At 38.4% G+C, this 16,537-nt stretch overlaps 1 protein-coding gene across 1 annotated transcript in view; it reads left to right on the top strand.

The window, feature by feature from the left end:
• Positions 1 to 16,537, top strand: part of FGF14 (fibroblast growth factor 14) — a 171,494-nt gene that overhangs the window by 44,662 nt on the left and 110,295 nt on the right. Inside the window, exons 2-3 of the mRNA XM_079902558.1 lie at positions 9,198 to 9,308; positions 15,312 to 15,415. Coding sequence (XP_079758684.1) covers positions 9,198 to 9,308; positions 15,312 to 15,415 — 215 coding nt within the window. The remainder of the gene's footprint in view (positions 1 to 9,197; positions 9,309 to 15,311; positions 15,416 to 16,537) is intronic.

Here is a 16,537-nt window from a genome sequence, read left to right as displayed (position 1 = left end):
GACATGAGGTGTGATGATGACAAATTAGGCCCTTAACCTCATGTCCTTCAGGTTCGCTTCTGTTGTCACAAATGGCAGGATTTCCTTCTCTTTTATGGCTGAATAATATTCCATTGTGTATCTACACCACATATTATTTTTATCCCTTCATCTGTTGATAGACACTTACGTTGTTTCCATGCTTTGGCCACTGTGAACAATGCCTCAGTGAACATGGGGGTGCAGACATCTCTTTGAGATCCTGATTTCACTGCCTTTGCATGTACACCCAGAAGTGAGATTCCTGGATCAAATGGATCATATTTCTATTTTCCATTTTTTGAGGAACCTCCATCCTGTTTTCCACTGGGACTGCACCTATTTTACATCGCCACCAGCAATGCACAAAGGTCCCCTTTTCTCTACATCCTCTCCAATGTTTGTTCTCTCTTATCTTTTTTTAATACAAAAAACAAAAGAGAAGGGCTCTCGCTGTGTACGTGTGAAAGGGACTTTGCGGGGGTTATGGGTCTTCTCACTGCCTTGCCTGATGTACTTAATTCAAGTGCAGAAGATATAGTTGCTACGATATAGGATCACTAAAAATAAGTGATCCAGAACATAAAGGTTTTGCAGAAAAACTGTCAATCTCTAAAATGCTCTATATGTTTTCATGGCAACTAAGAATCCCTACCCTTGTCCGCGCCTTTGTTCCCTTCCTTTTCTGTGCTACCTATTTTCAGTGACAAGCAAAAATATGATGCAGCAAAACTAGGAAAAGTCCTCAGTACTTAAAGGGTCAGTAGCCCAGCCAAGTCTTATTGGATGATGGGCAGATTAAGGCACAAGAGTAATTTTTTCCACTAATGCACATCTTAGAATTATGTGATTTTTAAAATTATATACTACAGAGTAAGGAACATACATGACACAATCCTAATAATCACGTAGATGTTTCTTTTCAAAATCCTGCTCTTCCAAAAACACCTGTATTCTAACATGCTTGATCACATGAATGCTGTGATTTTCATGTATTATTTTCCAGGTTTTCTTCAATATCACAGTATCTTTGAAGAAAATCTGTGTACCATGGGGTCATTTTTCAAATTCAGATATACATAGAAACAGATGCTCTCACTTTCTAATTTCTTGAGAACTAAACATAAGGCTGAGGATATTCTGTTTTGAATAGCTTTTTATGTTTGTTTTTGCATGTGGCTTTTTTTGTGTGTTTTCAGCTGTTTGAAGTCCATCATTTTATGATTGATTACAAGATGCTCTGTTTCATCATTCTGTAATATCCTCCTGTTTTGACAGCATGATCGCATTTGCATGTCCTATTCAGGGGTTGTGGAGAGATGCCAGTTGCCATGGCGGGGATTCTGATGCCCCCCATCAAATCTAGTCATGACATGAGGATGGCCTTTGAAAAGCCACATGCAAATGTTTATTTTCAAAGGTACAATTGGCTCTTTGTGAAGCATCGGATCACTAGACTGGCTATCTTTTAGATGAATCATCTAATGAGAAGTATGTTACCATCTAACTTCCCTTTTGGTTTTTTTTTTTTTTTTTTTTACATCTTTATTGGAGTATAATTGCTTTACAATGGTATGTTAGTTTCAGATTCACAACAAAATGAATCAGTTATATATATACATATGTTCCCATATCTCTTGCCGCTTGCGTCTCCCTCCCTCCCACCCTCCCTATCCCACCCCTCCAGGCGGTCACAAAGCACCGAGCTGATCTCCCTGTGCTATGCGGCTGCTTCCCACTAGCTATCTACCTTACGTTTGGTAGTGTATATATGTCCAGGCCTCTCTCTCGCTTTGTCACAGTTTACCCTTCCCCCTCCCCATAGCCTCAAGTCCATTCTCTAGTAAGTCTGTGTCTTTATTCCTGTTTCACCCCTAGGTTTTTCATGACATTTTTTTCCTTAAATTCCATATATATGTGTTAGCATATGGTATTTGTCTCTCTCTTTCTGACTTACTTCACTCTGTATGACAGACTCTAGGTCTAGCCACCTCATTACAAATAGCTCAATTTCGTTTCTTTTTATGGCAGAGTAATATTCCATTGTATATATGTGCCACATCTTCTTTATCCATTCATCCGATGATGGACACTTAGGTTATTTCCATCTCTGGGCTATTGTAAATAGAGCTGCAATGAACATTTTGGTACATGACTCTTTTTGAATTATGGTTTTCTCAGGGTATATGCCCAGTAGTGGGATTGCTGGGTCATATGGTAGTTCTATTTGTAGTTTTTTAAGGAACCTCCATACTTTTCTCCACAGTGGCTGTATCAATTTACATTCCCACCAACAGTGTAAGAGGGTTCCCTTTTCTCCACACCCTCTCCAGCATTTATTGTTTCTAGATTTTTTGATGATGGCTATTCTGACTGGTGTGAGATGATATCTCATTGTAGTTTTGATTTGCATTTCTCTAATGATTAGTGATGTTGAGCATTCTTTCATGTGTTTGTTGGCAGTCTGTATATCTTCTTTGGAGAAATGTCTATTTAGGTCTTCTGCCCATTTTTGGATTGGGTTGTTTGTTTTTTTGTTATTAAGCTGCATGAGCTGCTTATAAATTTTGGAGATTAATCCTTTGTCAGTTGCTTCATTTGCAAATATTTTCTCCCATTCTGAGGGTTGTCTTTTGGTCTTGTTTATGGTTTCCTTTGCTGCGCAAAAGCTTTTAAGTTTCATTAGGTCCCATTTGTTTATTTTTGTTTTTATTTCCATTTCTCTAGGAGGTGGGTCAAAAAGGACCTTGCTGTGATTTATGTCATAGAGTGTCCTGCCTATGTTTTCCTCTAAGAGTTTGATAGTTTCTGGACTTACATTTAGGTCTTTAATCCATTTTGAGCTTATTTCTCTGTATGGTGTTAGGGAGTGATCTAATCTCATACTTTTACATGTAGCTGTCCAGTTTTCCCAGCACCACTTATTGAAGAGGCTGTCCTTTCTCCACTGTACATTCCTGCCTCCTTTATCAAAGATAAGGTGACCATATGTGCGTGGGTTTATCTCTGGGCTTTCTATCCTGTTCCATTGATCTATATTTCTGTTTTTGTGCCAGTACCATACTGTCTTGATTACTGCAGCTTTGTAGTATAGTCTGAAGTCAGGAAGCCTGATTCCTCCAGCTCCGTTTTTCGTTCTCAAGATTGCTTTGGATATTCAGGGTCTTTTGTGTTTCCATACAAATTGTGAAATTTTTTGTTCTAGTTTTGTGAAAAATGCCAGTGGTAGTTTGATAGGGATTGCCTTGAATCTGTAGATTGCTTTGGGTAGTAGAGTCATTTTCACAATGTTGATTCTTCCAATCCAAGAACATGGTATATCTCTCCATCTATTTTTATCATCTTTAATTTCTTTCATCAGTGTCTTATAATTTTCTGCATACAGGGCTTTTGTCTCCTTAGGTAGGTTTATTCCTAGATATTTTATTCTTTTTGTTGCAATGGTAAATGGGAGTGTTTCCTTGATTTCCCCTTCAGATTTTTCATCATTAGTGTATAGGAATGCCAGAGATTTCTGTGCATTAATTTTGTATCCTGCTACTTTACCAAATTCATTGATTAGCTCTAGTAGTTTTCTGGTAGCATCTTTAGGATTCTCTATGTGTAGTGTCATGTCATCTGCAAAGAGTGACAGCTTTACTTCTTTTCCGATTTGGATTCCTTTTATTTCCTTTTCTTCTCTGATTGCTGTGGCTAAAACTTCCAAAACTATGTTGAATAAGAGTGGTGAGAGTGGGCAACCTTGTCTTGTTCCTGATCTTAGTGGAAATGCTTTCAGTTTTTCACCATTGAGGATGATGTTGGCTGTGGGTTTGTCATATATGGCCTTTATTATGTTGAGGAAAGTTCCCTCTATGCCTACTTTCTGCAGGGTTTTTATCATAAATGGGTGTTGAATTTTGTCAAAAGCTTTCTCTGCATCTATTGAGATGATCATATGGTTTTTCTCCTTCAATTTGTTAATATGGTGTATCACGTTGATTGATTTGCATATATTGAAGAATCCTTGCATTCCTGGAATAAACCCCACTTGATCATGGTGTATGATACGTTTAATGTGCTGTTGGATTCTGTTTGCTAGTATTTTGTTGAGGATTTTTGCATCTACGTTCATCAGTGATATTGGCCTGTAGTTTTCTTTCTTTGTGACATCCTTGTCTGGTTTTGGTATCAGGGTGATGGTGGCCTCGTAGAATGAATTGGGGAGTGTTCCTCCCTCTGCTATATTTTGGAAGAGTTTGAGAAGGATAGGTGATAGCTCTTCTCTAAATGTTTGATAGAATTCGCCTGTGAAGCCATCTGGTCCTGGGCTTTTGCTTGTTGGAAGATTTTTAATCACAGTCAATTTCAGTGCTTGTGATTGGTCTGTTCATATTTTCTATTTCTTCCGGATTCAGTCTTGGCAGGTTGTGCCTTTCTAAGAATTTGCCCATTTCTTCCAGGTTGTCCTTTTATTGGCATAGAGTTGCTTGTAGTAATCTCTCATGATCTTTTGTATTTCTGCAGTGTCAGTTGTTACTTCTCCTTTTTCATTTCTAATTCTATTGATTTCAGTCTTCTCCCTTTTTTTCTTGATGAGTCTGGCTAATGGTTTATCAATTTTGTTTATCCTTTCAAAGAACCAGCTTTTAGTTTTATTGATCTTTGCTATCGTTTCTTTCATTTCTTTTTCATTTATTTCTGATCTGATTTTTATGATTTCTTTCCTTTTGCTACTTCGGGGTTTTTTTGTTCTTCTTTCTCTAATTGCTTTAGGTGCAAGGTTAGGTTGTTTATTCAAGATGTTTCCTGTTTCTTAAGGTAGGATTGTATTGCTATAAACTTCCCTCTTAGAACTGCTTTTGCTGCATCCCATAGATTTTGAGTCGTCGTGTCTCCATTGTCATTTGTTTCTAAGTAGTTTTTCATTTCCTCTTTGATTTCTTCAGTGATCACTTCGTTATTAAGTAATGTATTGTTTAGCCTCCATGTGTTTGTATTTTTTACAGATCTTTTCCTGTAATTGATATCTAGTCTCATAGCGTTGTGGTCAGAAAAGATACTTGATACAATTTCAATTTTCTTAAATTTACCAAGGCTTGATTTGTGACCCAAGATATGATCTATCCTGGAGAATGTTCCATGAGCACTTGAGGAAAATGTGTATTCTGTTGTTTTTGGATGGACTGTCCTATAAATATCAATTAAGTCCATCTTGTTTAATGTATCATTTAAAGCTTGTGTTTCCTTATTTATTTTCATTTTGGATGATCTGTCCATTGTTGAAAGTGGGGTGTTAAAGTCCCCTACTATGAATGTGTTACTGTCGATTTCCCCTTTTATGACTGTTAGTATTTGCCTTATGTATTGAGGTACTCGTATGTTGGGTGCATAAATGTTTGCGGTGGTTATATCTTCTTCTTGGATCAATCCCTTGATCATTATGTAGTGTCCTTCTTTGTCTCTTCTAATAGTCTTTATTTTAAAGTCTATTTTGTCTGATACGAGACTTGCTACTCCAGCTTTCTTTTGGTTTCCATTTGCATGAAATACCTTTTTCCATCCCCTTACTTTCAGTCTGTATGTGTCTCTAGGTCTGAAGTGCGTCTCTTGTAGACAGCAAATATATGGATCTTGTTTTTGTATCCATTCAGCCAATCTGTGTCTTTTGGTGGGAGCATTTAGTCCATTTACATTTAAGGTAATTATCGATATGTATGTTCCCATTCCCATTTTCTTAATTGTTTTGGGTTCGTTATTGTAGGTCTTTTCCTTCTTTTGTGTTTCTTGCCTAGAGAACTTCCTTTAGCAGTTGTTGTAGAGCTGGTTTGGTGGTGCTGAACTCTCTCAGCTTTTGCTTGTCTGTAAAGGTTTTAATTTCTCCGTCAAATCTGAATGAGATCCTTGCTGGGTAGAGTAATCTTGGTTGCAGGTTTTTCTCCTTCATCACTTTCAATATGTCCTGCCACTCCTTTCTGGCTTGCAGAGTTTCTGCTGAAAGATCAGCTGTTAACCTTATGGGGATTCCCTTGTGTGTTATTTGTTGTTTTTCCCTTGCTGCTTTTAATATGCTTTCTTTGTATTTAATTTTTGACTGTTTGATTAATATGTGTCTTGGCGTATTTCTCCTTGGGTTTATTCTGTATGGGACTCTCTGTGCTTCCTGGACTTGATTTAACTATTTCCTTTCCCATATTAGGGAAGTTTTCAACTATAATCTCTTCAAATATTTTCCCAGTCCCTTTCTGTTTCTCTTTTTCTTCTGGAACCCCTATAATTCGAATGTTGGTGCATTTAATGTTGTCCCAGAGGTCTCTGAGACTGTCCTCAGTTCTTTTCATTCTTTTTTCTTTATTCTGCTCTGCAGTAGTTATTTCCACTATTTTATCTTCCAGGTCACTTATCCGTTCTTCTGCCTCAGTTATTCTGCTATCGATCCCATCTAGAGTATTTTTCATTTCATTTATTGTGGTGTTCATCATTATTTGTTTCATCTTTAGTTCTTCTAGGTCCTTGTTAAATGTTTCTTGCATTTTGTCTATTCTATTTCCAAGATTTTGGATCATCTTTACTCTCATTATTCTGAATTATTTTTCAGGTAGACTGCCTATTTCCTCTTCATTTGTTAGGTCTGGTGGGTTTTTATCTTGCTCCTTCATCTGCTGTGTGTTCTTCTGTCTTTTCATTTTGCTTATCTTACTGTGTTTGGGGTCTCCTTTTTGCAGGCTGAAGGTTCGTAGTTCCTGTTGTTTTTGGTGTCTGTCCCCAGTGGCTAAGGTTGGTTCAGTGGGTCGTGTAGGCTTCCTGGTGGAGGGTACTAGTGCCTGTGTTCTGGTGGATGAGGCTGGATCTTGTCTTTCTGCTGGGCAGGTCCACGTCTGGTGGTGTGTTTTGGGGTGTCTGTAGGCTTATTATGATTTTGGGCAGCCTCTCTGCTAATGGGTGCGATTGTGTTCCTGTCTTGCTAGTTGTTTGGCATAGGATGTCCATCACTGTAGCTTGCTGGTCGTTGAGTGAAGCTGGGTGCTGGCGTTGAGATGGAGATCTCTGGGAGATTTTCGCCGTTTGATATTATGTGCAGCTGGGAGGCCTCTTGTGGACCAGTGTCCTGAAGTTGGTTCTCCCACCTCAGAGGCACAGCACTAACTCCTGGCTGCAGCACCAAGAGCCTTTCATCCACACGGCTCCTTAATTTGGCATGATTCGTTGTGTATTCATGTATTCCACAGATGCAGGGTACATCAAGTTGATTGTGGAGCTTTAATCCGCTGCTTCTGTGGCTGCTGGGGGAGATTTCCCTTTCTCTTCTTTGTTCTCACAGCTCCCATGGGTTCAGCTTTGGATTTGGCCCCACCTGTGCGTGTCGGTCGCCGGAGGGCGTCTGTTCTTTGCTCAGACAGGAAGAGGTTAAAGGAGCCGCTGACTCGGGGGCTCTGGCTCACTCAGGCCGGGGGTGAGGGAGGGGCACGGAGTGCGGGGCGGGCCTGCGGCGGCAGAGGCCGCAGTGACGTTGCGCCGGCGTGACGTCGCGCCGGCGTGACGCGCGCAGTGCGTTCTCCCGGGGGAGTTGTCCCTGGATCACGGGACCGTGGCAATGGCGGGCTGCACAGGCTCCCCGGAAGGGGGTGTGGATAGTGACCTGTGCTCGCACACAGGCTTCTTGGTGGCGGCAGCAGCAGCCTTAGCGTCTCATGCCCGTCTCTGGGGTCCGCACTTTTAGCCGCGGCTCGCGCCCGTCTCTGGAGCTCCTTTAAGCAGCGTTCTTAATCCCCTCTCCTCGCGCACCAGGAAATAAAGAGGGAAGAAAAAGTCTCTTGCCTCTTCGGCAGGTCCAGACTTTTCCCCGGACTCCTTCCCGGCTAGCCGCGGTGCACTAACGCCCTGCAGGCTGTGTTCACGCCGCCAACCCCAGTCCTCTCCCGGCGCTCCGACTGAAGCCGGAGCCTCAGCTCCCAGCCCCACCCGCCCCGGCGGGTGAGCAGACAAGCCTCTCGGCTGGTGAGTGCCGGTCGGCCCTGATCCTCTGTGCTGGAATCTCACCCCTTTGCCCTCCGCACACGTGTTGCTGTGCTCTCCTCTGCGGCCCCGAAGCTCCCCCACTCCGCCACCCGCAGTCTGCGACCGCGAAGGGGCTTCCTAGTGTGTGGACACTTTTCCTCCTTCACAGCTCCCTCCCGCTGGTGCAGGACCCGTCCCTATCCTTTCGTCTCTGTTTATTTTTTTCTTTTGCCCTACCCAGTTACGTGGGGGGTTTCTTGCGTTTTGGGAGGTCTGAGGTCTTCTGCCAGCGTTCAGTAGGTGTTCTGTAGGAGTTGTTCCACGTGTAGATGTATTTCTGGTGTATCTGTCCCCTTTTGGTTTTAATAAACTTCCACTGCCCTCAACCTCAAGCCATTTGGGCCAAGAATCAAAAGCCATATTGTACAATTTTACTGTCCTTTTTAGTTGTATAAGTTATATAGGATTATCTTTTTAATTATCATCTAATTTGTCTAGATTATGGCCAGAGAGCTTAGGTTTGTTATTGTGTCTTGCCCTGAGTTCAGAAGTTGATTTACACATTTTCCTATGGATCACACATAAGTACACAGATGTTTCTGTGCAAGTTAGGGTGACCATTTAGACATCAAGGAAACACCCTCCATATCAGGGCTTTTTCTAAGAATGTGTACCAAATGTTAGTGTGACTTTTTTTTAATACAGCTTTTTCACATTTTGGAATTCCTTGTCAAATTAGGTAAAAAGCCTTTAACAATGTTTCTTGTTAAAGAAGTCTTTAACAAGGTTAAGAAGCCTTTAACAAGGTTTCTTAAAGCCAGAAGTTTGCAAAACTCTTGTCCTGCCATTCTGAATCATATTAGTTTAAACTATTAAGCTAGTTAGTTTAGGACTTAACTAATAACTAAACTAACAGATTAAGTAGTTTAATCTTTTAAGTAACCAACCATTTAAATACACACATATCAGTTTCATAAAATGACCTATTAGCTTCAGCTGATGACTGCAGTTTCTTCACCTTCTGTGATAAGCATCTTCCAGGTTTGAGAAATACAGAGACATCTGGGAAACATAAAATAAAAGGTGCTATGTCCATAAAATACCCTCTTACTTCTGAAAAAGAAAGAAAAGAAACAGAAAAGAAAAAAGAAATTCAATTGTGACACATTGTGAGGCTTATGACCACTATGTTTGCCTTTCAGATCCCCAGCTCAAGGGTATAGTGACCAGGTTATATTGCAGGCAAGGCTACTACTTGCAAATGCACCCCGATGGAGCTCTCGATGGAACCAAGGATGACAGCACTAATTCTAGTAAGTGACAACCTCAGGCCACCAGTGAACACAATTGGTAGAGGATACACTGCTACTTAAATGACTTTTAAAAATACACTTGCAAATATTGGGTTATGTTCATTCATTTTTACAAATGTTACACAATAGAATGCCATTGACAATTTTACTTGGACCACATGGCTGGAAATACTCATAGAGCCACAAAAGAAATCTGTCATTTTAAGAGACGTATTAGTTAATCTTTTCAGGTTTTTTTTCCAAACAGTTGTCATATCCAGCATTATTGTTACTTTAATCTCATTATCATCAAAGTCAAGTAACTACAGTAACACATTCAGGTGAAAGTTGATTACATGTTTACTTTGGAAGTTTTATCTTTATTAGGCCTGTAGCTTCTTAATGATAACTGGAAATTCAAGAGTTACAAGGATTAGTTGTTTCAAATAATAGAAATGTTATGTTTCAAATAATAAAAATATTATTTTTATAATTCTTTGTGTTCAACAAGAAAAGATAATATCTTTCTTTATAGAGAGAACATGAAGGCTGTGTGCTTTTAAATGCATTGTACAAATTGTTTATTTGATAAAATTGGATCTGTGCTTTTATTTATTTTTTTAAATTAAAAAGCCACCCACTTTCCCTTGTTTTAATGTCTGTCTTCATTTTACTATTTCTTTATATATAACTTTTCTTTGTATTTTTATTCTGGTGCCCAGCCCTCTTGTTCAATTGTGTTTTCCTTTCCCATTTTCTGTTCATATTGGCCTCTGATTCCCTTTAGTTTAGCACATCAGTTCTAAAATAGACACACTTTTTATTGCTCAGGAGAATTAGTGAAAAGCAAAAATTGATTTTATTAGAAATATTTAATCACATATTACTAGTAGATATGAATCTTTTCATTGATTTATCGTTTATCCTTCATATACAGAACATCATTCTATGGAAAGAAGGAGGCTTTGAATACATATAACCAAATTATAGATTCTTCCTGTTTTAAAGTCTAGTAATCAACTGTTGAGAAGCACTGATTCTGAGAGCAGCTAATGATATAGACTATTTTTGCATTTGGTGTTGCTAAGTGAAATATCAATATTTTCCCAGCCATTGTGTTTATATTTTAGACTTTGGATGTCACTTCATTTTTAATTTTTCTTTCAATTTTAAATATTTTCTTTGTTTATCTACATTCTCCTATTCAATGTTTAATCTTTTCCTCTCTTTGTTTATATTATGTCATCCTTTTGTACTTTAAATTTTTCCCTGTCATATTTGTTCATTGATTTTTGTTCGCTTTATTTCCTCTTTTGATTTAGAAAAAGAGAAGGTAAAGCAATTCAGATACAGAGAAGAAAGAGAAGACATTTTTATTCATAAGACTGATGTCAAACATTGTTTACTTTTTGGGATTTTGATATTAGGTTGAACTTTTAAAATCATCAGCACTTGACCGTCTTTGACCTACAAAAGATGTCAGTTTCTTCTGATTCATGTTAATACATATATATCTGCTCATTTTCCTTTCCCCACTTTTAACTCCTTACCCATTCTTTGACAAAACGCATTCTCTTTTTCTTACATCTTACAGTCATGGGGGTCATGGACTTTAGAGACTCCTAAGTTCTGATGTCTTCAATGTCCTCTGATTTTCTTCAGCCAGAGTCTAGTAGAGCACGAGAACAAGTTTTCCATAACTATGGTTATGATAAGAGCTATGACACTGATCTATCAGACTAGAGGTTGATGCCATCCATTTTGACAGTTTTCAAGAAAGGAAATATACTATAGCCGTATGAAAATGCTGCTTAGTTGGACTTCCTGGGAAAATAATTTCCTTCAAACAAATGGTTTATGAGTTTTTTCCCTACCTTCTCCTTTTGTTTTTGTAATGCCAGACAAATTGGTTATTTTTCATTATGGACTCAATATCGAGTTAAGAAGTGTCAAGTAGACACTGTCTTTCAAAAGCATATTGCTTCACAATTGAGTAAGCAGCACAACATTTCCTAAATTGTGAAAGTACAGATGTAGACATTATACACACACGTGATTATAGCTGGTTATCTGCATAATATTAAACACTAGACTGGAAAGCTGAGATAGTAAAAGATACTAGACCTTCTGTTCCCGAATGTATGAGGCTTCTTTCCTCCTATTGTTTAACTGCACCGGAGGAACAAGAATCTCTGGGTGGCTCGTGAAATCCTTTCTAATCCCCTCAGATACTGGTGAGGAACAGTTCTGGGAACCAAGCAGGAACAGGAGCCCCAGTGGACAAGCAAATCAGAACCAAATCAGAGTGACCTCACTAGAGGGATTTCGATTCCTATGCAAAGATCTGGCCCACGGTTTCTTTTCTTACAAGTTACCATTGCATTTTATGTGCCCTTTAAGCCAGTTAGGTTAGTTTCTTCACCATTTCAACATTTGCAAAGACAAAGCAGAACAGAATAAAACAGTCTGAGATAAATGTTTCCTTCTCAAAAGGTTATAAAAATTGGATGATTGTAAAATTTAATAAAACTTGGCAGATTGTAGCAGCTTTATAAAAGCGGGAATTACTAATTAACTCTACTTTTGTGTACTATCACCATCTTAATTGAAAAACACAGTTTTTTAGGATGAATTTTAAGATATTTTCTTTTGTCTGGTTTATCACAGTAATCTTCTACTCCTAGGGAAATGGTTAGCCCTGAAAAGTGTTCTTTAGAAATGGGGGTGAGCATCAGAGATGCTGACAGACAGGTCCTCATTAGAGCACTGCCCTTTTTTCTTGAGGAAGGCTATGATGTAATAATTCACAAACACATTCCATTTTTTTATATTTCTCTGAATGCAAAACAAGGATTAGTCATCTACAGATAGGAAAAATAAAGAGAAATAACCTACACGTCACCCTGATGCCATCCCAAAAGTCGTCAAATGACAAAACTGAGGCTTGAATCTTCCAATTTTCGTGATTTGAGCTCAATAAATAGCCCACTACTAAATATGAGATTACTTAAAACTAGGTAAAGTCGAACCAACCTGCTCAGCTTCCTTTGTCAAAAAATTTAAATGTGTTGGAAAGGAGAAAGGCCTGCAGGCGAACCTGATACTAACCTCCTCTCAGGCTTAACAGTCTGAGATCTAGAACTATCTGGGCAAGAAAATGGTCCTAATAGAGAGGTACTGGAGCAACTCACCTGCTTACCTAGGCTTGCACGTGCCCTGGAAAGATCTTTCACAAAAGGTAGTGAGTGCTTGGCTTACCTCATCACCACACTCATTTTCCGGGATGTGTTTCTTTAAAATTCTTAGAGTTTCCCTTCTATCTACTAAAGGTCAGCATTACCATGACTATGGTATTTGATTAGGGAGTGGTTTGCTTCCCCAGTTTGCTTCTGGGGATGCCCTGGGGTTTTTCTTGTGCTCTTAAACTTCTTTGTCCCCATTACCAGATACTGCAAGCAGAAGAGGACTATAGAAATATCCATATGCAATAACTATTGCAAGATCAAAGCCTCATACAAACCAATCCCTCTCACCTTAGAAGTTCCCAACCTGATAACTTGCTGTTTGAAAATGGCCTGTCACTCACAGTGCCCACTCCCCGAAAGGCCTTAGGAGGGTGTTTCTTACCTTGGCTGTAGGTCGGGGTCATTTGAGGAGCATTTGTTTTTAAAAATTCGTTGTGCCCTAAACCCACTCCCAGAGACTGATTTAATTCCATTGGTCTGGAGTTGGGCATGGCCACCCTATTTTATGAATACAGCTAGTTTTAAAGTGCAGCCAGGGTTGAATGAAATTCACTATTCTATGGAGACTGGAGTGTTCCGCAGAATGAACAAAGTAGCATGGACATCTTCATTATTCTTACTCCCCTAGGTCTTGTGATATTGCTTTATAATTATGTTATATACAAAAAGAGGGAAAAAAACGTAATGATGTTTCATTCAGTGTGGGTATCTGTGGTTTTGATTAGCGCCATGGTTCAGTCATGGTCAGCTCTGAATAGGCTTCCACGTTACGGTGGTTCTGTGGATTCACTTTCCGTTTTCATCCTGTAAATTGTAATAACTATTATTTTAATTATTATTCAGGTTACAACCAAAATCCTAGGGAGGGGGACAGGTTTTTTTTTGTACAGTCATTTTAGACTATCTTCTATAATTTTACTCTTTCCCATACTGTGTTATTTTAGTGAGTTCTTGATACACTTACCTTCTAGGATTATTCCATCTGGCCTATATCAATTATATGGTACCTACAAATACCATTAGATATGTATGAAGGTTAGAATAGTTACGTTTGAATAGGTTAGGATAGAATAGTTTGCATGGATAGATGTACAATTATGGTTTTCAAAAAAACTTTTGCACATAAATCAGGAATTACCCTATGATGCCCATCCTTTCAAAATATAAGGGAGATGGGACAGTTCAGGTATTATAGAAAACAGTGAAAATGGCCAATGGCTTTCTCCCATGAAGAAGGAATACTGAGAGTTACCATGACACAAATACTCAATAAATCCACACTCACGTTTAATATTAACTAATAGAAATAAGCAAACAGAAGCCTTGTTCCTCCATAAGGATATCATAAGCCCCTAGAATCCAACAGAAGACAGTCCAGTGTTAGTTTGCATCATGAAAGCTAATATCCACCTAATCATATATGCCCCTGAGTGTTCTTGCAGGATAATTTTCTAGGGCCATGGCCTGCCATTTTCCTTTCATCATCTGAGTAGCACAGACATCTTGAGATCTCAAGATCAGTAATAGGTAATAATTGGAAGAGAGGGCATAATTTTCCCCTACCCTATTCAGAGAAAACATGTGCCTTGGAATTAAATAGAACACAATTTAGAAAGTCCATTTAAAATTATGTACTGAGTAAACCTATCGATTTAAGTCAAAATTGCCCACATTTTTGAAACTATGTATCTTTTGTGGAATAAAGGTGAGAGCCTTAACCTAAGATATTTTACTTGTACATTTACTGCGACATTTTAGTGTTTTCATTGCCTCTTCTGGCCTGGTTCTATTACTTAGAATTAGACTTGAATTAAGAACTAGAATGGGAGCAGATAACCTCCCATAATTAACAGTTATCTTATAAATGTGTCTCTGATAAAATCTCCAAAATCATCCAGCAGTTCTCACCAAGAATGGTGCTAGAATACCCGCTACACAGTCACATGTAACCATGGCATGGAAATGCATTATTAAGGATGTTAAGACTTTTTTTAAAAAAAATCAGTGATAACATTGCTGTCTGCACAATGTAAAATATACGTAAAAATACATTTCTGTCAATAAGAGAAGAAACAGGACATGGAAACATGAGTGTTTATCTCTGTCGTGGGTAAAATTGAATACTTTTCCCTCTTTGTTTTAGTTTTCACTCATAGTTTTATGAACTATTAATAAAGAAAATTATCTATGAAATTTGCATGCCATTCAGTTTGAGTAGTTCTTTCTAAATTTAGCACATTGGCAGGTGCACATCATTTCTGGGCTCTGCTGGCATATCATGTTGGTTCTGCAAGAGTAATTTAGTTTTGGAATTACCTTTTAAACTTCTTGCCTGTCCTACATTGCAGTGATGAAGCAAACCTTCTACTTAAAAGACCAGAATAAACACTCAACTTGGGCTCTTAAAATTCTGCTTTTTCAGAATCTTCGTAGCTTATTTCTTTTGGTATCAAATGGTGTCAGAGACTGTGATACTATAATCACGATTACAGGCTTGATTCTAGAATCACAATTACAGGCTTGATTCTGTTTATTATGCCATCAGTTCTTCAGAATGCTATAGGGAGACTGCTAAGATCTATAAATTGGAGCTCAAGTGCAAATTTTACTTGTAACAGAAACTTCTTAAATAGAGTAATAAAAGTTACTGAATTGGAACGTCTCAGAAGGTTGTAAGAAACATAATGTTTCTCAAATAGAACAAATGAGACAGAGAAAAGTGATGGGGATGCTTTGCTTCTTCCTGCCCTTTGGTGACAGACTGTCTTTCTCTTAACAGCACTGTTCAACCTCATACCAGTGGGACTGCGCGTCGTGGCCATCCAGGGAGTGAAAACAGGGTTGTATATAGCCATGAATGGAGAAGGTTACCTCTACCCATCGGTAAGTAGCATGCCCAAGATATTGGCCGTTCATTCAATGTCTGCAAAATAGCGAGAGCATCAACCACAAAAGTGAGAAAGTTCTGTCTCATGACTCTCATTTTTGCTTTAGTATTTGACCTTTACTGCAGTGCTGTAGGAGCTATTAATTCATTAGTCATCAATGTTTGATAATATCAGTGTATCAAGTGGAAGAGTTGTATCACCTCTTAAAATTGTGCATTTGCATATTTTTATATGTCCCAGTTCACAGAAAATTGAGCAATTTTGAAAGCGTTGATATTGATATAATCTTTTTCTACTGTTTAGAATTGTGCTTGTCTTAGGGAGTTTCTTGTAAAAGATTATTTTATAAAAAAAAAACAGAATAAATGGGAATTCTACAAAAGTAAATTTAGGAGAGATTAGTTCTTTTAAAAGTGAGAATTCAGATTGAGTAAATGCTTTATTGGGAAAATAATTCTATTATCAAAATGTATATTGCATTTAAATTTAAGCAAGTCTCGGTTTTGTGTTCATGTGTACTAGTAGCTGGGCACCTTCTAGTCTCTTCTGTAATATTTACTGTTTACAAATAATTCATATCCAGGTATACTGTATCCATATATTATAATGCAGCTAGAATTCATATCTGTCACAAGTCCAAGCAATAGAGACTTAGATGAAAATACTTCTTTCCATTATTCCTTGAGCAAAAGTGGATAAAATCATGGAGCCTCAAAGAAAATTCTCTTATTTAGGTTTGCATGTCATCGTAGTATAAATTCTTTAAAACTCTGTTGTTAAATATCATCACCAAAAAAACCACATGTAAACATACATACGTACACACACACACCTAAAACTTAAGCAGAGAAGAAGCATCCTCTGGGGCCTCCCATGCAATGTGATATATTTTCTTCAGCAAATCCGGGAAATCTGTCAAAGAAGATGAAATGTGAGCTGCAGATTCCCTTCGTGGTGAGCTGGGAAATACTCTTGTCATTTGGAACCTTCCTCCACCTTCCCTGAAGGGTGTTCCTGCACACAGACCTGGGCCCTACATTATGCAAATTGCATTCTGTTTCACAAGATGAATATTCAACATACTGGGAGCAAGAGGAAGCTAGAATTCCCTATCTCC

The sequence above is a fragment of the Stenella coeruleoalba genome (genome assembly GCF_951394435.1).
Source record: "Stenella coeruleoalba genome assembly, chromosome: 18".
NCBI classification, from domain to species: Eukaryota; Metazoa; Chordata; class Mammalia; order Artiodactyla; family Delphinidae; genus Stenella; species Stenella coeruleoalba.
Note: the sequence above shows the minus strand (reverse complement) of the source record. Positions and strands in the feature narration are given on the sequence as shown.